The sequence below is a fragment of the Numenius arquata genome, chromosome 5, assembly GCF_964106895.1.
Source record: "Numenius arquata chromosome 5, bNumArq3.hap1.1, whole genome shotgun sequence".
Lineage (NCBI taxonomy): Eukaryota > Metazoa > Chordata > Aves > Charadriiformes > Scolopacidae > Numenius > Numenius arquata.
The window spans coordinates 52,749,862-52,774,697 of NC_133580.1; the positions used below are offsets into that span (position 1 = coordinate 52,749,862).

At 47.0% G+C, this 24,836-nt stretch overlaps 2 protein-coding genes across 2 annotated transcripts in view; one reads left to right on the forward strand and one right to left on the reverse strand.

The window, feature by feature from the left end:
• The window catches only part of UVSSA (UV stimulated scaffold protein A), a 55,580-nt gene extending 50,584 nt beyond the window's left edge, over positions 1-4,996 (forward strand). Inside the window, exons 12-13 of the mRNA XM_074147298.1 lie at positions 173-356; positions 4,384-4,996. Of these exons, the coding sequence (XP_074003399.1) occupies positions 173-356; positions 4,384-4,477 (278 nt within the window). The 3' untranslated portion in view covers positions 4,478-4,996. The remainder of the gene's footprint in view (positions 1-172; positions 357-4,383) is intronic.
• Positions 4,997-17,339: 12,343 nt separating this feature from the next.
• NKX1-1 (NK1 homeobox 1) lies at positions 17,340-22,448 on the reverse strand. The gene is made up of 2 exons (XM_074148232.1): positions 22,097-22,448; positions 17,340-18,160 (listed from the first exon to the last, which is right to left on the reverse strand). Exons 1-2 carry the CDS (start codon positions 22,446-22,448, stop codon positions 17,340-17,342), a joined length of 1,173 nt encoding a protein of 390 aa, XP_074004333.1.
• Between the last annotated feature and the right edge of the window lie 2,388 nt (positions 22,449-24,836).

Below are 24,836 nucleotides of genomic sequence, written 5' to 3' on the forward strand. Positions count from 1 at the left end.
TTCAAGATCTGTCATTTTTGCTAACTGCTTTATCCTCCCCTTCCTTTGTGTATGCAAATTACGGCACAGTGACTCTGCCTTCACCTAGCGGTGACAAGAACCTGTACCTTAGGACACTGCAAATTCTACCTGGGTTTGGAGTTTCAAAACACATGCTTTTTCTTTTAAACAGAGTGGCGAGATCCAGAATTCATGAGAGAAGTTGAAGCAGCTACAGGAATGGATCTTGGTTCCTCTAAAAATAATGGAAATGGAGGAAAAAAGAAAGGGAAGAAGAAGAAATATCCAAATCTGACAGACCTGAAGCAGCAGGCTAATACTTCTCGTTCCCGGCTTGAGAAGAAAGTCTTCAATAAGTAAGATGCTTATGTTCTCTGAAGCCTGTTAAATTGCTGTTTCCCTTTGTTTCAATGGTACTTTCTGTTTCTACATTAATATGCACTTACTAAACAACTTTCTTTGCTAGCTGCAGAGCAAGAATGCCTTCCACATCTCTGGAGGGTAAAGAGCAGCAGGTACTGATGACCAAGGTTATTTCTTTGAGAATGATTGTCAGCTTATTTACAAAATTTCCCTATGAAAGATTTTTTTTTCCTCCTCAATTTTTTGTCATCCTTAAATTGCTGTAGTGCCTTCTTTGGATGATCATTTATTAATTAGATGGATGCTACTTTATGTGTGCAAATAGAACTGGATCTGGAAAAATGTGTTCAGAGAGACACAACTTACAGTATCAGACACACTGTACTAGGACACACACTAGACACACTACTTTCACTGATGGAGGGAAAATGAAGTTTTTATTTTTGAAAGCCTAAGATGGGCTGGCCTGAGTAGAAGTTCAGTTAAAAAAAGGATCTGTCAAAAACACTTGCTTTTAACTCGTGGCTGCCGTTGAGCCTCTGGTATATGCTCAAAGACCTTTCCAAACTTGTGACTGCTGCCTGGGCTTCCCGTGTATTTTTCTTGCTACTAAATTGCTAGCTGAGTCTGATGCAGTGCCTTCCCATCCACACAGTGATCCCTTCCTGTGTAATAGTCAGTGACACGCTTGCCGCTGCATTTTTTTCTCCTCCTTCACTGAGAATGCATTCAGTTGGTTAAGAAAAATTATGTGTATCCTTGTGTTATGATGCTTGTTCGCTTTAAGCCCTGCTGTCTTTTGTAAATACCAGGGACTGGAACCTGCTGCAGGTCTCTTTTCAGTGTAAGAGTTTAGAGATGATTGTTCCCTGTACCAGAGACGTGGACACGGTGTTCTTCCCATGATGGTGCTGTTTCTATACATCTCCCTTTCCTCCCAGACTTGGGCAAACAGTAGCTCTTGGCCTATGTTTAGCTCAAGAAGAAACTGTTTGGATGGTGTTGGCACTTAGACATTTCAAACAAAGGTGTGGCCATGACTTATGTAGACATATTTGAGTTAACTTTAAAGCAGGCACGCTAGCTCAGATCAAAACAGGAGCCTACCAACCCACCAAGCTGAACGGGTTTTAGAGTGTATAGTAGCTCCATATGTCTACTCTATTATGCCATTTCTGATATCTAGCTTTGGTTAGATGTGGCTGCAACATAAATTTGCCTAAGCATGCTCTGGTCTTTATCAAATGGGAAGCAGCTGCAGGTAATTAAAGAGTTTCACATGTCAAAACTGAAGTAGTCAAAGGAAAGTGTAAAGTGTAAAGTTGTCAAATCAAAAAAGCAAAATTATTATTATAAAATCGTCAATGCTAAGTTATTCCCTAAACATACGGGATGAGTTGAACAGCATCCAAGGCACAATATTTGTTTAAGTTCTATTTTCCCTTTTCTGATGTAATGGTTATGATAACAAAGCCAAATCTATATTGGTTTTGGTTACAGAAATAGCACGTTTTCGGTGAAATTCTCATGTTACCTGATCTTAGTTAGAAGTCAGAGACATACAGTTCTAATGATCAGCGTATCATACCAGCTTTAGCAAAATAAATTTTAAAAGCTGGGTTTGGTTTACTATGGTTTGTGCTAATGATTTTGAGTGTGTGTTAGTGCCCCGCATAGGGAATCAAACCTGTCATGTTTTAATAGGTTTCATGCTTTGCAGCACTAAACAAGATGATAACCTTGGCTCCTTATAACAACCCCAAATTACTTGAAATGTATAGGTGATAAACCCAGGCTCTAGTCTGCCAATAAAGTTAAGTGAAATTGCACACAGATCATCAAAGTGGGATCTCATTTCATTTACAGTATCGCACAATCCGGTGGTGCTAATGTAAAACCTACATGACATGAAAGTGTCAAGGCCACTCTGCACTGCTAAAGGCTCACTTTTCTCCTACCAATTAGGCAATATTTGAAGTGTAAAACCATGACCACATTTTCCTTACTCTGGTAACTTTATTGGCAGAATTTTGTTAAAAATATACCTCTTCCAAGGTGTTTTTTCAGAATGTTGGCTTTCATTACAGTTGCTGCTGAGAAAATCTTTAATCCCACCATTTAGAAGTGTTATTAAGAAGTATCCTCTGTTTTCAGATGTTTCAAAATGGCTTTTGAAATGAAGCCGTTGCAGAGAGCAGTTAGCTGTAACAGAAGTCAACTTGCCTCTCCGAGATAGTCACAGGAGCAGAGCTAGAGTAGTGTGTAGGGCCTGATCCTGAAAAAGGCTGGTGCACACTGCCTGGTGGATGCCACCTTCTCATTTTACTGCACAGGCTGCAGCATCCTCAGAAGTGATAGAGAAAGGCAGATTGTGACAATGCAGAATCTAACAGATAGCGCTAGACTTGAAACCATCCACTTTGTGTGACAGAACTTGCTGACTGCGTTTCTGATGTAGAAATGAAAGGAGACATCAAACAGTGCCATGTTCCTAAATGGGACAGTCCCTCAAACCAAGCCCTTACCTGATATACTTCCCATGTTGGCAGAGCATCCAGGCCTTTGCAGAGAAGCATTGGGAGAGAACTTCCTTCTTCATAAACAGAGATGGGGTGACATCTTAACACACTTGCATATATTAGCTCCTATCTCAGAGATTTTGGGCTAGAGGCACGCAAAGTAACCAATAAAAATGGAAACTCCAGTGAAGAACAAAATTCCCCTGGCATGGTGCACTCAGCCTTGCACAACACCTACCATAAGTTTCTGTGGGGGCAGATATGTGCAACAGAGCATTCTCTTGATTTCTGCTTTCTTACTGCCTTCCTTACCCCTCTGCAGTCTTGAACCCCTTCCTCTGCCTTCCCAGTTAAAGGGGGAAGGCGTACTCTTCGTATAGGCCTGCTCCCTCTGTGCCTTTTATGAGCATCTTCTGCTCCTGTTCATGCTGTCTAGACATCATTTTCCTCACCCTCAAAATCTCAGCTGTGTGATCTTCACTCAAAAGTTTGTAGAGGGAAGAAAAACGCAGGTGTCTTCACTCACCCCATTCAAAAGCAGAGCAGTCTTTTCCAAAAGAAGAAGAATCTCTGGGCTCCATCTTTACTGGGAAGAAACAGTGGCAGCAAATAAAGAGCAGCAACATGGGGGCAAACCCCCATCAGATTTAGGAGCACCAGAAAGCTTAAGAGCACCAAAGTTCATTCCTTTATTTCCTTTTTGATTCTGAAGAACACTCCAGAGCCTTCTTCAAGCACAGCAGGCACTGCAGAGGGCTTGAATGCTTGCCCATCATGAGGTAGCAGAGATCCCACTCCACTTTATATAAGAATGAGGTATTGGATATACTCCAAGCAGTTAGCTGTTCTGCAGCAGTAATTTATCCCTCTGCGTAGAGATACATGACAATCTCTGCTATCTTCCTAAACTAGTGTTGTACTTGTGGATTAAATTGTTGCTGCTCAGGAACTGGGATGCTGCTGGTGTGAGTAAAAGAGTTTTACTCTGCCCACAGCTGATGAAATGGGTTTTTAGGAACCTGTGAAAGGAAAGTTGCTAAATGAGTTATAGTTACATGAATTGAACAGCAAACCCTTCCCTTAGAAAAACATGCTAGATTCTGCAGGTTGGATTTTGTAAGGGTTTCTGAATGAGAGTTTTTTATATTGTTAGATGCTTTTAGTTATTTTTTTCCCCAAGACCAGTTAAGTGCTTCTGAAAATCGAACTTGGTATGCGTGACTCTCAGAAATAATGCTAGGAGGGTGGAATGCACAGCCTTTAAGCTGAAAGACTTTAGTTTGTTTACTCCTGTTAATAAAATCATTGCTAAATTAAACTATTGGTATTACTACAGCTGATTTAGTTAACAGGACAAATTTGTTCAGCCTCATCAGTGCAGTGTTCAGAGTCTGGTAGTGATTAATCATAGTTCATTTTTCCCCCAACATTCATAAACATTCTCTGAGATTGTGTGGAATTACCATAACTGGTTTTACTTTTTTTTTTGTTTGTCTTTCAGAGGTGCTATGAAACGGGTGGTGAAAGCAATGAACCGAGTGGACCAAAGAAAGCACGAGAAGTTTGCCAACCAGTTTAACTATGCACTGAATTAAACTGGCAAAAAATGAAGGGCATGATGATTAACAAGAATGCAACTACACAAAACCTTTATCACAGACCTTCATATTTACACTAACGTACTGTGTTGTGTATATTTTTACTGGGGTAATTTTATAAATTTTTTTCATCTTCTAACTTATTTGATAATGAACACAAATTTTGACAAGGATGTGGTGATACAGAATTAAATGCATTTAACAAGTTGATAACTATTTGAAATGTACATGACAGCATTTTTTTTTATGACTCGTACATACTAAAGCGTTCAGGTTGTTTGGTTTTTTTCCTTCCTAAGGGACTCATGTAACTTATACCTTGTTTGCCAATGTGTGTGTCATAATTTACCTCCACTTCAATGCCTTCAGAAAAAAGGTGCTGTAGAAGCAATTAGATATCTACCAGAGATGGCAATGCACAGAGTAGTTGCTCAGCCTACCATTGTAGGAAGAGTATCACAGCAAACAGCACACTGGCTCCTGCAGTACCTCTAAAGACCTCTTGTGTACATACTGAAAAAAAAAGAAAAAAATCCAAATCAATTATGTCTGGTAATGAATGGAATGGATTTTGATTTCAACAGGTCCAGGAGCCAATTCAAACTCAGTAGTTGTGGCAGCAGTGGAGAAGCTGAAATGGTGAAGGTCAGCCTGGTCAGCTTCTTGTCTACTCAAGGTGTCTCCCAGTATCTTTCAGAACGACATCTGGAAAGCACATCATGAAAATTTGTAGAGATACTTAGTATGTGCTGCAGTTTAACTGATACCAAAAAAGCTATCTCTTTTTATCACAGTACAAAGTGAAAGTATGAGGGTTTTTTTTTAAATCATTCAAGTGGCATACTGTCCTCGTGAACTGCATGACTTGAATCAAGTAAAATTTTATTGGTCTCAAGCCAGAGTGTACATTGAAGAATCCAGATATAAACACAAGCATCTGGACTCTGATTCCAGAGACACTTAACACACATACTGAGATCAAGCAGCTGGATCCAGTGTGGTTTGCTCTTACTGGCTGGGTACTTACGGGTACTTAACCAGATCTCCTAAACCTGCTTTGCTGACTATAGCCATGTTCTTAAGCAGAGTGAACCAAACATTGACCAGTTGTGCTCTTGCAGGGTTTGATACAGCTTTATGAGTGAAGGAAATCCAGAATATTGAGGAGGGTAGAGTGAAAAATCAAAGTGAACTGCAGAAGTCTTCAGTAAAATACAGAATACAAATTAGAATTGATTCTCTACGGCATTGGCTTAGTCACTCACCTGTTGGAAGTGTTTCATCATGCATCAAGAGACACTTTAAGAATTAAAAAAAAAAAAAAAAAGAGAAAACAAACTCAGTGTCGCTTCTGACCACCTCAGACAAAAGCTAATTTACAGCTCTGCCAAATACCTTTTGGCTTGCATGAGAACTGCTTAAAAAGCAATTAATGCTGGATCATGATAGTTTATCTTGCAGAGCTCTGCACTTTGGAAGACTTTTTCCTCTTCAACAGAGGTATTCGGAAGATGTACTTCTAAACCACCAGAAACAAAATAATAAATAGCCAACCGAAAGCAAGAATTTCAAAAGGCATCTACTGCACTGGAAAGCAAAGCCACTTCTACCATCAGTCTAGCTAACTTGGCAGTGAAGGCTTCAGGTGAAAATGTAGACAAGAACCAACCAAGTTCATCACCGGGTCAGTTGAATCAACTGCTTAATTGATTTTATTTCTTAGCAAAGAAAGATAAAGACACACACATACAAATTAAAAAGAACAGCAGCAAAATTTTGCACATTTGAATGTAATTTAGATCATTGGATGTTGGGATCCCAAAACAGTCTAAATGAAACTGTTTGATCTTGAAGATTAACATTCAAAGGAGCCACAGTGGTCATGGTGCTGCTATTCCAGAGATTCTTGAGCTTGCACAGGCTGAAGGTGTTCATTTATAAGACATGTTTTCTCTCCTCCCTGTAAAATGAGGAAGGAATTTGTATTGTGCAGTAGCTCTTAGCCCTTCTTTGCTGTGGACATCAGATGGCAGCGCTAGAAAGTTTCCAGCAAGCAGCAGGTGTACTTTACCCCATAGAGTTCCCCTTTTGGGCATTTAGTATAATAATGAAGAAAGCCCAAAGACAGACTGGAAAGGGAAATGGTAGGAAGCTGTGAGAGAAAGGTGCACTTAGCTAATTGTGCTCCACTATGATGCTACTCAGTCACATCAGTTTTTCTAGAATTATCAGCTGAAACTTTCTATCTGGACCCAAGTGTCTGATCCATCAGTTAAACCTGTTGATCCTATTGTGTGATCTATATGCTCTCCCCCTTTCTTTATTGAACACACACATGCACTCAAAAAGGTGTTTTTCTAGAGTGCCTCTTTCATGCAGGAAGAGGATTTGCATAATTAAAGTTTCCCAGCAAGTGACTTGGAGCTGGCTCAGACACAGGTCCATGGACTTTGGGCCAGGTTAGTGATGGCCTTTTTTAAGCTCTTCTGCATTTCTACCCCCGCTTCCCCTCCCCAAGTTTTGTTGCAAGAACTTTTTGTCAGGGTGGGAGTATACCCAGTTGGATATGAATTTTTTTCTTCCTCTTTTTGCTTTGAAGCAGGAAAGGCCATTGACTCTTTATAGGAGAATGTGCTAAACGCACATCCTCTTTAGCATTGCCTTTATATTAGCCTGGCCTCTTACCAGCATGCATCTTCCCCTCATCCAGAGTTTGGGAAAATTGCCTCATTTAATCAAATGATTTCTCTGCAAGGGCAACTCAGCATATAGACATACAGTAGGTCTTGAATTTTGTTACTTAGGCATTTTCATTAGACCTGGTTAGACGTAATTCAGAGGATTTGGGGAGCTTTCTCCTTTTCTTGGGTTTATAGCTGTAGCTTTGCTGGAGGAAGATTTTTAAAGGGGCATCTGTCTCCAGAGATCCAGCATACCTTCATTAAATAGAAATCCTTTTAAGTTCAAAATAAATTAATCTACCTTTTAGATACATCACACCTCTTTGTGTGTCACTTTACTTACAGCACTTTACAAATTTGAGATTTCTGAGCACACCAGCTCTTCAGATATCTAAACCGTCTGCATGACATTTCTACTGGAACTTTTCTGTTCCTGTCCTTGGGGCCTCTGGGGAAAATAATAAAAAAATACAAGTATCATTTACATAATCTCTGCAGTGGGTTTTTGTCTTTATAACTCGCTCAAATACCTTTGCAATTGTACTCTAACATACATCTACTTACTGGGGATACTGAATATGATTTCCAGGTACCTAAACACCTTCGATGATTTGGCCCTTAGAGTGTTGTAAGGTGAATAGTTGTAGTAAAGGTTGAATATTCTGCATCTCTAAAAGGACGCAGTAACTGAGCTGAAGCGAGCTGTGCTGATGCATCTAAGTCATCCTTTTATAACTAGGGCTGTTATAATGCTAGAACAAGAACTGAAAGCAAAGACTTCTCCGTGGTTATTCTTATCTCAGCACATGGTTGCATCTGGGAAGTGAAGTCCTGGAAGGAAGAGACTATAGCATGTATGAATTTAGTGCTGTTTAAGGTTGGAATGAAGGGTCTGGCCCTCTAATCCAAAGCACTTAGTGACATAAATGAGCTTGGTATGGAGTTTGTGGGCAGGGAGGACTTCTGAATAAAAACAGTCCTTCAGCACATCTCCTCTGAAGTTACTGAGCGGATGGTGGGTCAATTTGCGTGATACCTCGCGATTCAGTTTTCTCTAAACTTACTTGATGCTTGGCTTTCGAAATCTTCAGCCAGACCTGGATTGCTATTAGAAAACTTTAACCCTTAAAAGCACTTCAGAAATTATATTTAAAAGACTTATTTGGGTTGGGTTGGTTTTTTGGTTGTTTTTTGAAGCAAGACAAAAACACAGGATTTGTAAGTAGTTCTGCACAGACAATGCATTGTGCCATGTAAAACAGCAGGTTGGGGAGAGCATCAGTGAGTTCAAAGTGGACACTGTTGAAAAAAAATATCTTTCTTTTGTGGAAAACAAAAAATAAAGCTGTTCCACTTAACATAGCTGTAGAAATGGATGATAAGGATGTGTTTCTAATTATAAGGAGCTACTGGCCAGAAGCAAGAAGTGTTGAATCTCAGGAAGCCAGCCAGCAAAAGCCCAATTCAGCATGTATCAGAACAGTTTAGCAGAGATAGCCATCTGGTGGTCTCTAACACTCATGCAAATACCTGGCTGTTTGTACAACTGTGTAGCTCACCCAGTGCTATTGCTACTAAACATATTAATGGTTTTAATCATGGAGGTGATGGAAATGCATCTGCACGTTATGCATCAGAAAAGGTAAGGATATGTGGATGTTACAGTAGTACTTAAGTGATGAAAATTGCTTCTTTAAAACCATGCCTTTTGAAATTATACTACCATCTAGGAAAACTTCATGCCTTTACAGGATGGGCTGACCATGAATAGTAGCAAATAGGCCTAGAAAGGGACCCTGTGCAAACTGTCCCAAAAAAAGGTCTAGGTGCCTAAATCCAAAACTGCCGCCCAAGAGATGCTTGAGTTTCCTGGGCCCCTAAGGGTCTGCACATGCTGTGGACTGCACTGGCCTTCCCAATTAACCAGAGTTTCTTCCTTAAGCCTAATGAGACCCGGGGAAAAAATTGCATGAGCACTTGAGAAGGCTTGATTTGTCAGCTATTTTCACACCTGGCCTAACACCCACCAAACACATACCTTTAACAAAATTGCTGTTTTTAAATAGGCAGTGGCAATCATAGTGCACATAATAGCTATAATGCTGGAGCACACGTTCAGGCAAGATGGAGTTCCAGGTCCCTTCTCAGCCCAAGAGGTGTGACAGTCACATTTCTTATCTCAGGAGATAATCCAAGCCACAGGTGACTTAAATGCAAGAGAACTGGAAGGAGGTAGTTCCCATCACCCATTCTCCTGTGGGGCTGAAACTGAACCTGCGTGGAGCTAAAAATGCTTTATGTAGGAGACTAGACAGAAGGTAAAAATGAGCTTTCCAGATTACAGTCCCCAGACTGAGGCAAAGAAGGGCTGTATCTAGATCCTTATTCCCTAGACACCTACCATTAAAAACACTGCTGAGTTTAAGGGATTGAAGAAAGTTGAGCTCTCTCATAGCAATTATCACCAACTAGAAGATCAGCCTTTAGGACCTCTTGGACACCAGTCCCTGACAGAAGGGTGTTATTCTGATAACTACTGGAGAGCAGTTTCTCCATATGCCTGTTTGGGGATGCACAAGAACAGCTACACATAAATAAAACAAAAACAATTGACAACATCCTGCTCCTGGGTGAAAGTAACACTTTGCCTCTGGAAAAATGAGAGTTCTGCCCCAAGCAGTGCCCAAGAAAAACTCTACAGTGCTGGGAGTGCAGAGTGAAGTCGAGCCCACAGCAAGGTGAGAAAGAAAAAACAGAGTAGAGACTCTGTCAGGGAGAGGTGAGCCAGGAGCAGAAGGTGAAGGCAGGAAGGGACAGTGGCCACAGGGCACCATCCCACAGCACCCAAACAAGAAAACCAAGCTTGGTGATAGTAACAGAGCCAGCCACCAGGCAGCGATTACCTGAGATAAAAGGCAGGTCTGGAGGCAAGATCAGGGTGAGGGTCTGTCGTGTACAAAGCCAAGCGCAGCACCCACACCACAGCTCAGGCAAAGGACTCCACCTGAATGCAGTTCCCCTGCAGCCAGCTGGAGGGCTCAGGGTGGAGACCCTGGTTAGGTCTCTCCCAGTTTAGCTGGTTTCATGGCCGTGTGACCCAAGGCGATGCAGCTGTGTGTCATCAGTGCAGACCGTGAATACCTGGCAGGGTGTGGGGTGAGGGTACAGAGAAGGATTACAGAGAAGGACGGTGAAAGGCAAGTGAGAGGTATTAGAGCCCTGGGAGCATCCTTCTAAAATGGATGTGGTGATGGTCCTTTCTATTACAAAATCCTCTACAGAAACTGAAGGAGTTAAGAAAGGGTGGGAAGCCCTGGGAGAGGCTAAGGCCTCAGAGCAGCAGCCTAGATCAAAGACCAGTCTGGACTCTCCTTGTCCAGCAGCACTGGTGACCCCTTCGGCTGGGAGAGTTGCAAGTGATCCCAAAACCTAGCACAACCCCTGGAAAATACATGCGGGTAGGAGCTGGATCTGCCTGGCAGCTGGACAAATCGTGACCTGTGGGACAAAGTTATTGCCTTTCCAGCTGCAGGAGTCTGATTCTGCCCCTGAAGGAAAAGAAGGAGAGCGAGCTATTAATTACTCATGTTTCAGAGCCGATGCTTTCCCTCCTTTTCCTCTCTTCCAAAGCTGATCGAGTGGGGAAATAAATTAATTCATGTCCGTGTTGAGCCTTTCCTATCAGCTAGATCTGGGTAGTCCAGAGCCTAAATGTAGCACCAGCTCAGGAGAGCAGTCTGGGAGCGGGCTCTGCCGGGCGGGGAGGAGGACATGGTGGTGGCTGTGCTGGTGACAGGCTGCACCAGAGCCTGGGCAAACTGAACTAGACTGAACTCCAGTGCAACCTGTTTCCCCATCCCTAAATATCTGCAACTTAAATAGCATCGTTTGGCTTTTTTGGGTAGGCTTCCCCTCACTTTCCTGCCTGTCAGCGCCCTGGGCAGAACCCGAGCTCTCCTGTGCCGAGTGCTCATACGTTTCTGCATTAGCATCAGGAATCCCCTCTGTCAAGGGGTTAAGGAAAAAGCTTATTAAAACTGTTTAAATGTGGTGCTAATTAGCTTGGATGTAATGAGCAGCATTAGGCGTCTGGTTACTTTGAAAGGGATTGTTGAATAACCATTTCTGCCGACATTCCAATTTGCATAATGACAAGGTGTTGGCATTGTATCCACCATTAATTTGCTATATTTATAATGCCATTATGGAGCCACTCTTATCCTCGCACACTATAAAAAGGTATATGGAAACATAATATATGATTCTGCTTGTTTGGAAATTACTTTTGGGTATCTTTGAATTTTTGTAATAGTATTTTTGGCAGCTGGAGGCTAACAGCACCAGGAGGAGAGTCTGCCACGTGCTTTTTACTGGGGCTGAAATTAGACGTTGCTTCCACGTGTGCATGAGCGTTTATTTTCCCCGGTGCTGAAGGGGAAGCAGCAAAGGAGAGCGTGCTCAGGTATGCTGCAGAGCCTGCCCGAGGCAAAGGCAGCGTTCCACTCAAAACCATCTCTACAAGGTGTAGTGCTGGTGCTTTAAGTCCTAAAGGGCGTTCTTAATTGCAAGTCTCAAAATATTTAACAGATCAGAGAGGGTGCAGCTTGGTACTGCAAACTCCCAGTCAGCACAAGGAGTTGAAAAAGCCCTGCCAGCAGCTCATCCACATGCTTCTTGTCCCCTCGTGTGGTCTCTGGAGACCAAGGCAGAGGAAATAAAGCTTGTCACCCTACCGAAGTTAAGGGTGGAAAGATGGGAAAGAGTCCCTTTATGTCCAGGGTAAGGTCTTGTAATGTACGTGTGAGGTTGCAGGGAAAAGAAAAAAAAAAAAAGAAAAAAAAAAAAAAGGAAGAAAATAATTGTGATATTTGTACTGAGGTTAGTAGTTTTATTTTCCTTCTCTCGAAACAGCAGCAGTTTACCAAAGGGGGTGAATCTTTGCTGTGTCAATCATCACCTCACATAAATATTTCTATGACTTGCAGTGCTTCGCTGTAATGTCATCCCTCCTTCATCGTCTTTGTGAAATGTTTCTAGTTTGTGACAATACAGAGAAGAAAATAGAAAAGATTTTAAAATGAAGTCTAGCACTTTGGGTGGAGTGACAGCTTTAGCGAGCTGAGGATTTGTCATATAATGAGATGAAATTAGTAAATCATATACAGATATTGCCTGGCCTTGCATGCCCGGACTTTTGGGTCCTGATCATGAGTTGCCCTCTGCGTCCTTGGTGTCTCTCTATGGATACAGGGTGCATCCATAGGATTTCCAACATCCACAGGATTTCTCCTGAATGGGCACTGCAGATTTAGCAGCTCCGGGTTTCCAATGCTACGATAACCTCCCGAGCTGCTTTGAAGCTTATTCTGTGTGATGAGTTCACATCTCTGCCAGGCAGCATCAGGAGAGGAGAAAGAGCTCTTACTCTCAGGGTTATTTTCATTGTGACAACCGTCATTCTGTCCGCCCGAGACGTCCGTGTAACATGAGTGTGTGGGACAGAGCAGTACGGGCAGAAGGAGGAGGGGGAAAAAAAAAAAGCACCAGATAGAGAATAAAATAGTTTATGTAAACCATTTATGTAAACACACTTCGTGAGACAAACTGATTAGGATCCCATTTGTTTGCTCTCCTGTCCCCCTTCGTCACCAGTGTCCCCTCTGATCTGTGCCTTGGTTTGCCTCCCAGACTCTGGCGAATCTTCCAATATCATAAAAAATCCTTGTTTTGTTTGCTCTTAAGAAGGGCTCTATGACAATCATATTTGCTTACTTACTCTCTGAGACAGAACCTGAAGATCAGAACTGCCCAGACATCCTAAAATAATCTTCCATTGAATATTTGAATACATCTTTGTTTAAGCGGAACAATTTTATACATGTGATGCAGGAGTTAACGGATATTTGCCAGTATAGCAGACTGCAAGCAGACATCACAGTGTATTTTCAGGGAATAGATTTAAGTTCATATATTCCATACTTTTTTTTTAACATTTTGCTTACGTAGTATAAGAATAGAAACAAAGAACATGACTGTGAGTTCAGTCTGAAAGAGAAGGTCTGCAGTACATGTGAAAAAAACGAAGATCTCATCCAAAAAGGTAACTCGCCAAAATCACATTCCCTGCTCAACTGAGAAGAGCAAAAATTTTTTGGGGGCAGGAATAATATAGAACACTGGTTACCAATGATTTGGTATAACATCGATGACACAAAATATTTCAAAATATTTTCAGTTCTCTCCCAGTCATTTGGAATGTGTCTGTATTTATACCCTTTTTTTCTGTTATTTTGATTGTAAGACATTTTACTGCTATTTATTCAGTGAATGTGAACAACTGAAATTTGCTCAGTTTAAGTTGAAATACTCGAAGTAAAATTGCCGTTTCCTTCTCTTTTTACCTCATTCAGTCATATAGGGAACAATGGTGAGATGCAATTAATATCTGAATCATTTCTCACTAATACAGGCTTGCACCCTTGGGTTTAACATTGACTCCATGGGAATTAGTTCAAAAATATGCTGATAGCCCAGATCTTCTTTGGTATGTGCCAAAGATGTCACTCGAAAATACTGAATCAGACTCCGAATGTGCTGCTCAGTGTATCTGAGATGAGAATTTGTCCTCTGGCAAATGCTTTGCTAAACGTCCTCTTGAGTGTGTTCCGCATTCTGAATCCCCTAGCACTAAGTTTTATGAATGAATAACAAAGTAATTAAAAAAAAATTAACTCACAGAATGAAGCAGAGCAGCCACCTCCTGCTTGTGTCACTGGGAAATAATAATTTTTCCTTCCGTCAGGAGATTCAACTTACACTGTACCAAGGTCTCTGTTTCTCATTGATGACTCACTGAAAACAAGCTGCCTCCCTCCAAAAAGCTCCATGCAAGAAGACAGAGCACTGCATGCGGCGCGGGTGGTACATCAGGTAGGATGTGTGGGAATCAGCTTTGGGGCCTTGCTGGGGGATCAGTGTGGGAGCTTTGGGGGCTTTTTGTGACTATCCAATGGGATCCCCTTGGTACGAGAACCTCAAATTGCTGCATTAAGCCCATAACCTGTTTCATCTCTTAGAGAGCCAGGGTATTAACGGGCAGGAATACAAATGACAGAGTTAGGGCGTTCAGGCTGGTGAGAGCATTTAGCTTTAGCCCGGTGGCTGCCAAACATTCAGACCAGGGATGTTTCTCAACAACAGCCCTGGCTGTTGATTTCATCAGGCTTCTCACTGGCAAGCCTGTAACCACGCAGCCTGATCCAGCGCCACCAGCCAGCTGCGGAGCTCTGGTCCAGGGAGCGTGGCTGGAGATGGAGCTCTTTGGTACTGCTCTTGCTGATGCTCTGACTGGCCTCTGCGTACAGGCAACATGCTGTGACTTGAGATTTGAGTATCCAGCGTGCTCTATCCTGCTGCACGGTCTGCATGCTGGGGAAGACATGCACTAGCGCTGAGGGTCTGCAGTTTTGCTCTTGGATTCTCTGAGATCGGACCTCTGGATGAGACATCCGAGCAAGGATTATCAATAACTTCCTAAACTATGCCAAGAAAGATATCTGCAGCTCTGTCTTCAGTGCTGGTATAAAATGTGAGAAGCCTTGTTAAATCGAGTTTAATGACTAGGAATCTCTGGCTAACTGACTCCTTCATCCAACGGCTGTGAGTAATAATACTCACACGAACAGGTTTCACTGGCAGGATGCTAAATAACCCGGAGTAGGATTTCCTCCGAAGCTCTGAGCGGCTCCCTGTTGGAGCTGAATTATTTGCCTCCTGGGGGAATTGGTTGGAATTCCTGGTGTGTAGACAGGGTTTGACGTACCTCTTCAAGTTAGCTGGGTCATCTCCCATCTGAGCTAACGGTTCAACACGCACTAGCTCAAACCCGGTCAGTAATGGGTTAGTTTTACAGCTTGGAAGAGTATCCTGAGTGTCCGTTTCCCAGTTTAGCTGGTTTTCTCCTACCAATAAAAGCTGTGGAGAGCTGTACTCCAAGGACTACTTGTAATGTATTCCCTGAAAATTTACTTCAGAACATCTTTTATCGTAAAAGCTCTTATTTTCACAAATGAAAATGAGTCTGCTCCGAGACTTCGGGCTCTTGCAACGCTTCTGAAGGAGAGGAGGCGAATACCCGGAGGGGAGCTGGGGTGTCCTCACCCCCCCCCCGCGGCTCCCTGCGGGCTGCCGTCCTCCAGCGCCCACCCGGGCGATGGAAACCACCCTCCCTTCGGGGGTCTGCACTGTGGAGCCGGCTCCCCTCGTCCCTTTGCCTGTAACATCAGCCGTCGCGAAAGATTTTATTTCCGCGGGAGGGCTGAAACGTTTTCTTTCTTTCTACGGTGGGTGTGCGGGAGGGGACGCCGCTGCGGAAAGACCGTGCGCGGTCCCTCTCCCTCAACCTGCGGCTTCCGGATCCGACCCAGGCTGGGGACACCAGGGAGGGGGACCAGGAGGGAGGGAGCCGAGGGGGGAGCGGAGCCCGGGCACCCGGGCCACCGAGCAGCGATGCGGGGGGCGGGTGCTGCAGCCGGCCCCGCGGGGAGGGGCGGGGGGGATGCGCAGCGCTCGTTCCCTCTTTTTGCTTCCCAAAATCGCTCCGGAAAAAGGTCAGTTTCTTAAAATTGCCCCTGGGAGGGCAGTCGTCAAATTTCTGGGCCTGAAAAAAAGCCAACTAACCAACAAATCAAAACAACCCCAAAAAACAACACATCAAACACTAGTGGAAAGAGAGATCTCTTCCCCGCGTGAACTTCAGGATCACGCAGGGAGTGTGGAAGAGAGATGAAAGCGCCCCTTTGGCTTCGGGCTAGAAGCTGGCGTTATAGCTGTAGCTAGCTCGGGGTGGTCACAGTAGTTATAGACTTTTTCTTTGAAATTAAGAAAAAATATAACAAAGTAAGAATTATAAAAGATTGACTTTGATACTAGTTTAAAAGTAATCATCGGAAAGGCGACGGAAAGATTATTTTTTAAAGTGGGGGGATCTGAGTGAAAGAGCCCATTTATTAAATTTACATAAGCCCAAAATATCAGACTCCCCGTCTGCGGAAACACTGGCGAGATCTCGGATTCTCTACGAGAAAAACAAATTTTTTTATTTTTTTTTGTTCTTAATATTGCACAACAGCAATCGGCAAAGCCAATTAAGAAAATGCAAAGAAGGGACCTAAGAAGGGAAATAACCCTCTCTCGTACGTGAAAAATAAAGTTTATTTGCCTATAAGAAATACGCTCCCAAAGTAAGTGAAACGAAAAAAGGATGATACGAGGAATTCCTCCAAACGTCTCCTGAGCCAGGCTTTTTCCAGAGGAAACTTATCTTACAGAAATTCACCCGAAAACCAGGGACTCACCACCAGGGAAAGCCGCCGTTTCGTTGAAGTTTATTGATTGATTTAAAGTGTTTAGCAAACAAAGTGCTTTCTATATCATCTCTTGCTCATTGCTCCCATACCTTATACATTAATTATAAAGTTAAAACTTTTTTTTTTTTTTTGTAACAACCAGAAATATACAGAAATGATTAACGTAAAAAAACAACCCCCGCGCCCCAGCGGCCGCCCCCACCGCCCCTTCCCCGCGTGTCTGCGGCGGCTCGGCCGGTTCGGGTTTCGTTGAAGGGCGACGTATGTCAAAAATAACCGTCGTCACCGTGAGGTCACGGGAGGAAGCGGCGCGTCGTTGCCTCAGCAATGTCGAAGGACAGGACCGATAGTTCTCCGTTTTACCCTGAGAGTCAAATGGGTACATAATTTGTTTTTTAAAGTCTTTTACGAGTGGCCAGACCAGAATAAAAACGAAGCCAAAAATAATAACAATAATTAAAAATAATAATAATCAAACCCACACAGCAACGAGGGACGGTGAAAATAAAAATACAGGTAACGATGATTTACATCTACTTGTATGTACACGGGGGAGGGAGGTTTTCCTCCTCCCCTCAGAAGCGCAGTCCGGACACATCGCGTATAAAAAATCGTAGAAACGATTGCGGGTGCTGAGGGGCCGCGGGAGCCCCTGGACCCCCGTCCCTCCCCATGTCTCTTTCACCTTTCGGGGGGGGGGGGGGGGAAGCCGCACGGCGACCGGTCCCCCAAGCGCCCGGCGGGGTGCAGCGGGAAGCGGCCGGGGGTGAGAAGGAGGAGGAGGAGGAGGAGGAAGAAGGGGCGTCGGGCTTATAGGTGCGGGGTGTAGAAAGCCGGAGCGCCGTAAGTCTGCGAGCCCAGGACGAAGGGCGAGAGGACGGCGGGGCTGGGCAGGAAGGGCAGCTGGGCGGCGCAGACCAGCCCCCCGGCGGGGTGCCCGGCGTAGCTGCCGGGCCCGTGCATGGAGAGCGGGTTGCCCATGGGCGGCGAGTGGCTGAGGGGGCTGAGCCCCCCCGCCAGCGCCCCGCCGCCCAGCCCGCCGCCCGCCCCGCCGCCGCCCCCGCCGCCGCCGGTGGGCGCGCTGGTGTCGGCCCCCGGGTTCTGCTTCTTCCATTTGGTGCGCCGGTTCTGGAACCAGATCTTCACCTGCGTCTCGGTGAGGCTGAGGGAGAGGGCCAGGTTGAGGCGCTCGCACACCGACAGGTACCGGGTGGACTTGAACTTGTTCTCCAGCGCCACCAGCTGCTCGTAGGTGAAAGCTGTCCGCGCCCGCCGGGGCTTCCCCGACTTGGAGTCCGAGCCCGTCCGCTTCCTCTTGGGCTTGGCCTGCTGGCCCTGCTGCCCAGCGCCGGGAGCCGCCGCCGGCTGCTGAGGAGGCGGCGGCGGGGGCGGCGGGGGCGGCGGCGGGGGCGGGATGCCGCCCGCTTCGCCCGCCTCGCCGTGGAGGTGGCCCGGGTCGGCTTCGCCGGGCGCCGCGGAGCCGGTGGTGCTGCCGCCGCTGCTGCTGCCGCCGCTGCTGCTCTCCTCGCTGCAGAGCTCCTCGTCGTCCGGCAGCTCGCTGTCCGGGCTGCGGCTCGGCCGGCTGCTGTAGTCGAGGTCGCACTCCTCGGCCTTGTAGAGCTCGCCGTCCTCTGCGGACAACCCACAGCCGCCGTTAGGCCTCGCCGCCGGACCCAGCCACAGCCCCCGCCCGGTCCCCACCCCGGTCCCCTCCGGTGCCGCCTCCCCGGGGCGAGGGCAGAGGGAACAAACCGGCCCCGCGGGGCCCTGCCCCGCCGTGGGGCGGGCTCACCTGCCCGGCATCCCCCCGCTGCTGTCGCGACAGGGGTGCTCGGGGAGCGGGTCAGCCCTGCCCGGCCCCCTCCCTGCCCCCAGGGCTGCGCGGCCCTTCCCCGTCCGGCGGGGAACAAGGCGAGAGGCTGTTCAGAAGCGGCCGGGATGGGGCTCGGAGCCGCCTCCGAGGCCGTCTCGGGGGCTGCAGCCCGGGAAAGGGCTGCCCAGCCCGGGGAGGCTTTGCCAGCGCTGCCCCTGCCGAGCCACCCACCTTCGGCAAGAGCTGCCGCCGAGACGCGGCCAGGGCGGGGGATACACTCCCAAACCCCCCCCCCCCACTTCCCACACAACACTCAGGGGCTGGAAAAGCCTTCGGGAAGGTGACAGGGGGACCGGGGCGGCGGTGGGGCGCTGGCAGGGCTGAGGTGCCGGGGCTTCCCCCGCCGGGGCCGAGGCAGCAGCCGTGTGTCGGAAGCGGGCGGCAAAGATGTCACATCGCTTTTAACAATTTTAGTGACAGAGATCTCCGCATCGACGGGAGATTTGCTGGCTTTTGCTCCGGCACTTTTAACCCTTTCTCCGCCTGGTTTGACCTCTTGTCACTTCCTGAGATGGAAGTATTAAAGTGGAGTAAATACTTGTATTGATTGGCAGAGCAGATACAAACTTAATTAAACTCATTTTGTGTAATGTACAAACTAGTTAACGGTCATTTAATTTATTTGGGTTTATATTACGCTCCAATTAACGGGTCTCCATCGGAGAACAGGGTAATTATCCGATATTTAAGGCTATTGGACTTCTGCTGGCGGTTCTGTCATTATGAAGCCTGAAAGCAAATGGCATTTTCCAGAGAGCCGGCTCCTCCTGACCCCGATCCGGGCTCAGACTCCTCCGGGGGAGCCGGGGGGGGGGGGGGGCAAACCCTCTCCGCAGTCTACCCACTGCGGGGACGGGGGTTGCGGGAGGCAGGTCGGGGGGCAGAGGCCCAGAAATACGTTCCTTTTTAGCCGGCCCTTTCAGACACTCCTGAACTTCCCTCCGCTCGCACCTGCAACGGGGGGAGCAGCTCCGGGAACCTCCTAATGAAGGACTCCTTTAACTTGGTTAACCGAGATACGCAAACAGAAAGCGAATCGCTCATCTATCACCCTCATCCCCCGCGTACGGTAGTTGGTTTTATCCTCAAAAAACTGAACACGCTGCTGTACCTCAAACCCGGTCCATCTCCTAACCCCGGACACCCTAAAGCCCGTATTTAAGATTAGAAGAGTTTGAAAAAAAAAAAAAAAAAAGTGTGTTTTGTTCAACGAGGTGATTTCGGCTAACGTCGGATATGGCAGGCTCACTAGGAGAAAAGGGGCAGAGAAGTTTATTGTAATTCTTTTCACCCGGAAAATATCCCTTAATAACCCGGGGCTCATAAAAAATTCCTTTCCAACTCTCCCTTCAAATCGGCGAACAGAAAACGCGAGCGATCACCGCCGTACGTCCAGGCGAAGCCGGTTAGTTTTTCCCCAGCCCGACACAGGGCGGGAGGACGAGCATCCCGCAACCTGTGGAACTTGTTATAAATTGCAGTGCGGAATTCCTGCCCCAACAATTTCTAAAAAGTGCGTGCAGAGGCGCCTGCGGGGCGGCCCCGGGGGCCGAGCGCAGCCCCAGGGCACAGGGCGCTCACCCGCCCCGGCCGGGGAACGCCCGGCTGCTGCTTTACAGGTTGGTTTTTTTCCAGCCTTAGCTCAACTAAAAATTTCCCTTAAACAGAAAAACGCAGCGCGAATACAATTGGCGACGGAGATGGACGCCGGACTTCCCATTTTGTTGCTGGAAGATGGTAAATGCTAATTTAATACGGAGTTTTAACTGTTGTTTTTAACATTAAATGGGTTTTAGGAGCGGGGTGTGACAAGCGCTCTTCTGGCTCTCCTTTTGCCAGAAAAGCCTTTTCGTTTTCCGGGTGTTGGTACTTTTCTGGCCAGAGGTACTTTTCGGAACACTTCTAAATTAAAACACTGCTCGAGCCAGTATTAATTACGATAGGGAAAGACAGGAAATAAATTTCGCGATTTTCGAGCAGCCCCAGGTCTATTCGTGACTGTTGCCGCGATATTAAGGCTGTGGGACCGACGCGTGAAGTGTCCGGGAAACTTGTCAGGAGGCGAAGCGCAGCGCTGCGCGACGCCTCCCGAGATATTTATTTTTAGAGAAGCGAGAGTTGCATTTCTCTCCTTGTCTGGAGATAAAAGTGGGAGATTAGCGATAGGCTGACCTCGTCAGTCTTTCTGATGGCACAGATCTATTTAGTATGACAAAAGTCAGATGAGTTTAGGCGAATAATTGCCCCAGCTAAGCACTGCTTTAAAAAAAAAAAAAAAAAAAAAATCTCTTTCGAATTCTATTAATGCCCCCTTCCTGCTTTTGCTTTAGAGATTAAAAATATGTCTCTTGTAAAAGCCTCGGACTGGGACAGATTCTAGACCTCTTTCGCTGCCTAATTTTAATTGAAAGAGTCACGTTATGGCGGGATTAGGAAGCCCCGAATCCTCCTCTCCCGCCCCAGACACAGAGAAATTATTTTTTCCTATCGGAGAACTTTATCCCCCGCCACTCGCCGCCCCTTCTCTCCCCTCTCAGGACACAGAAGAGCTACAGATATTTTTCACAACTACCGTCTTTCCTCGGGAGCCCTCCGCCATCCCCAGAGTCTCAGTGTTTAGAAGTGAGAAAGTTGGGATATTTGGACCCAGAAAGAAAAAGCAATCTCGAGCTTGGGTCGAATGCAATTCCCGATCAATAGCGAGCCCTAATAAGTGTAATAGGTTTTAATCGAGTAATTATCCGAATTTTGACCCTATAATTTAGATGTTAGGGAAGAGTTTGCAAGGTGCTTGAAAGAGATATGCACAATTCGATAATAGGATATCGATCCATGCAGTCCTACATGCCACTCTGGGGCGATTTCCCCCATTATCCAGCCTCTTTACGCTGCTAAGCACATTTTACCTTAAATGTAATCGAAGGAATTTAATTGTTTTTCCAGAGATAACCAGCATTTTGTCACAATTAGTCCGATTTGTCCTAAAAAAGCCAAGGGGAGAGAGAAAATTGAATCTGTCGCCCAGAGCAACGGGCGGCAGGCTGCGAGGAGGGGGGGGGAGGGATGGGGAGAGAGGGTCTGGAGGCCAGGGAGAAGGGACATAAAAGTCTTAAGTGCCTAGGGAGACCCAGGCGAGGTGAGGCTCCGTAGGGGCACGGAGAGAGGGTTTCGCTTTCCCGGGGCCGGAGCTCCGGCCCTCTGCAGCATCAGCTCTAGGAGCTGCTTGCAAGTTTGCCCGAGCCGGAGCTCGCACCCAGGGCTGTCTCTTTCCGGGAAGAGGAAGAGGATGGCGGGATTTCCCCCACGGCCCCCGGGACCGATCCTGCCGCTCCCGGGGATGCACAGGTCGAGCAGCCCGGGCTGTCCCCCGCCGAGCTCCCCGGAGCGGAGCCCGGCCGGGGCCGGGGGCACGCCGCCAGCCCCGTCCCGTCCCGAAGCGATGCTCCCGTCCCTCCGCCCTGCCGCCCCCCGACCTAACACGGTTTTCCGCCTCTTTACATCTACCAGCAGCAAGGCGGGGAGCGCTTGCACCGCCCCGGGAGCCGGTTGCCCCCGGCGCCCAAGAACGCCTGGGGGGGGAAGGAAGGTCTTTAAAAAAGCACGCAAGCCCTTTTCCTCCCCGGGAGCCTGGGTGCAGCCCCCCCCATCCCCGGGGGGATGGAAGGGGGGCTCCGAGTCCCCCAGAGCTACTTACTGATCAGGTCTGCCGACTTCTTGCACGTGTCGAAATCTTCGGCGAGGGCCTTTTGCTGGGCCAGCTCCGTCCCTGAGTCCTCGGGCTTATCCTCCGCCCCCAGCGTGAACTCGGTCCCCACCGATTTGTACAAGACGGCGCACTGCCTCCTCTTGCTGTTGAATTTGTTAGGGTCCAGGATGTCGAGCACGGAGAAGGAGGTGGTTCTGTGCACCATGGGCAGCGCGGCCACTGCCCCCTCTTGTCCGGGGGTGTTGCTCTGGTTGTCCCCTTGCCTGTCCCTATTTCCAGGGCAGGAGTAGAGCGGCAGCTCGCCGCCGGCCGAGAGCCGCTGCTCCCCATGGCTGTCCATGCCTTCCCCGTGGAAGCCGCAGGACTCCCCGCCGATGCCCGCCGCGGCTGCGGGGGCTGTCACCGCCGCGGCTGCCGCTGCCGGGATGGAGATGTCACCGACCTTGTCTCTGCTCACATTCATGACTCTTTGCAGAGCCCCTCTCGGTTGCAACTTCTCTCTCCCCCCCCCCCCCCCCCCCACCGCCCGCTCGCTTCCCCCCTCCCCCCCTTCCTCCGGCGAAGTTGAGCTGGAAACTCCTCCCCGGCCCCCGCTCCGGCTCAGGGACCAGCCGCTGCCTTCAGCTCCCCGGGGCTGCGCTGGGTCCAGCCGGCCGGGAGCCTCCGGGGGAGGCAGGGAGTCACAAGGTGATGCTCGGCTCAGAGCCTCCACTCAGCTGCTCCTTCTTCCTTCTCATCATCCTCACCAGGCTGCCCACCCACCTCTTCCCGCACACATACACACAGAGGCAAGGCTCTATCTTATTTATGCATTCGTATTTAGCACTGGATTGTAATTGGCTACAAATTAATCCCTTGCCCATAATAGTCTGCAATCTTCATCACTGGAGGAGAGACACGGTGAAAGTGTGTGCCGGGGGGAGGGGGGCAGAGAGGGAGAGAGCGAATGAAGGATGGTGTTGGCTGTGATATACTTGGCTGTCAGCTCTGTTTCAGCACACCTCCACTCATCTGGAAAGCATCTAAATAGCCTTATTTGGAGAAGTGGGAGGAGATGACGCTTTCTTTTAAATAATTGCGGGATCAATATAAAGAAGATATTATACACACAAAATGGGAACTTAAGGTCTTCCATCCCTAATAGTGGAGTTAGATGATCAAAAGGGGATTATGTGTGTGTGTGTGGGCTCAGAGGTGTCAGCCCCCAGCACCTGTTTCTCTTCCCTGCTGGTTTTATTAAATTAGAACAAAAGGAGAAAATTATGGACGGACGTTTAGTGGTTGGAGCCGGGCTTGTGTCCGCGGACACACACACACACTTACACGCCTCTGTCTCTCTCAGCTAATTAATTAAAATTAAATATCAAATGTAAGTGCCACCAAAGTGCTGGGAGAAAATTAATACCTTCAAACGGCACAAGACAAAACACGACGATCAATAAATTCTGAGTAACTGGGAGAGAAAGTCTGTTCCCTCCCATGCAGGAGTAAAGCAATAGCCAGACCTAACTTCCACTTTAAAAAAAAATACTCTTATTAAAAGTGGGTTTAATTATGCAAAATTAAGAGATAGGAATAAAAGTTATCTGCGAATTATAAACGCCAAAATTCTTCCCCTATCTAATTTCTTTCCCTTTCGTGTATAATCGTGTAAGCTTCGTTCGTATCAATTTCATTCTTGTTTTGGACGCTCCAGTCGCTACTCAGTTTGAATTAGCTGCCAGGGGAAAAAAAGGGGGTGTGTGTGTGTGTGTGTGTAGGAAAATAGAGAAAGCATAAAAGGAAAATTAGATTTTTTTTTGTCTTTGAGGCTGGTGACACATACAAGGACAGGTCCTTTGCAATTACCGCGGGCAATGATCCTTTAGAAAGCAGAAATTAAAAGTTGGGAGAAATAATGGGTAAAACAATCAGCTTGTAATTTTGGTAGGGCTTGGACATGATTAGTCCATCAGCGGGCTGGGCCCAGGGGAGTCCCGCTGAGCGGGAGCCCACAACAGCCCCCGCTCATATATTATACACCAGCCTTTAGATTTTAATCAGACACCACAACAGTGTCCTTTCCCTTTTATGACTTTATTATGCTTTATCTTTAAATTATAAATCACCTCCTGGGTTGAAACTGGGTATGTATAATCTCTGATCATGGGTAGGTAATTACCTCTCCCCCTTTTCCTGACCTTACCGACGGGGCTGCCACGAAAACACAGCGAGAGCGAAGTTTTAATCTGCATGTACACATACTTACACCAACACACACCATCTGTTTGTTTGTTTGTTTGTTTGTTAGCAGCTCCTCTTTCCCTCCTCCTCCGGCCGTGCCTCTGATCTCATCTTTTCTTTCGGATAATTTTTCCTCCCATTACTTCTGCCCGCAGTTCTGGGATATTATTTATGAAAAGTAGACGGTAGTTTAGGTAGACGTCAATGACTTGGCTTTATCGGATTTCCTGTGGTAGTCGCCTGCATTTGTACGTTTTTCACAGAGAATACGGTTTTTGGGGGGTGGTGGCGGTAGGGGTATTTTTTATTCCCTGGGTCAGTACATCTTAGAAAAAAAGAAGATTCTAATTGTAATTAAATCTGTGCAGGGACAGTCCCCAAGCGTGCAGAATACACAGGGGCTAAATTAGCACAAATTCCGGGATTCGCGCTGGCTGCTTGGAGGAGAAGGAGGCGCATCCCCGGGGAGCACCCCCAAACAGAGGCACCTCCTGTTCACTCCGAC

Coding starts and splice junctions, on each gene's coding strand:
- NKX1-1 (XM_074148232.1), bottom strand. CDS start 22,448: ATGGACAGCCATGGGGAGCAGCGGCTCTCGGCCGGCGGCGAGCTGCCG. Junction 18,161..22,096: donor GAAGTCGGCAGACCTGATCA/GTAAGTAGCTCT, acceptor GGTTGTCCGCAG/AGGACGGCGAGCTCTACAAG.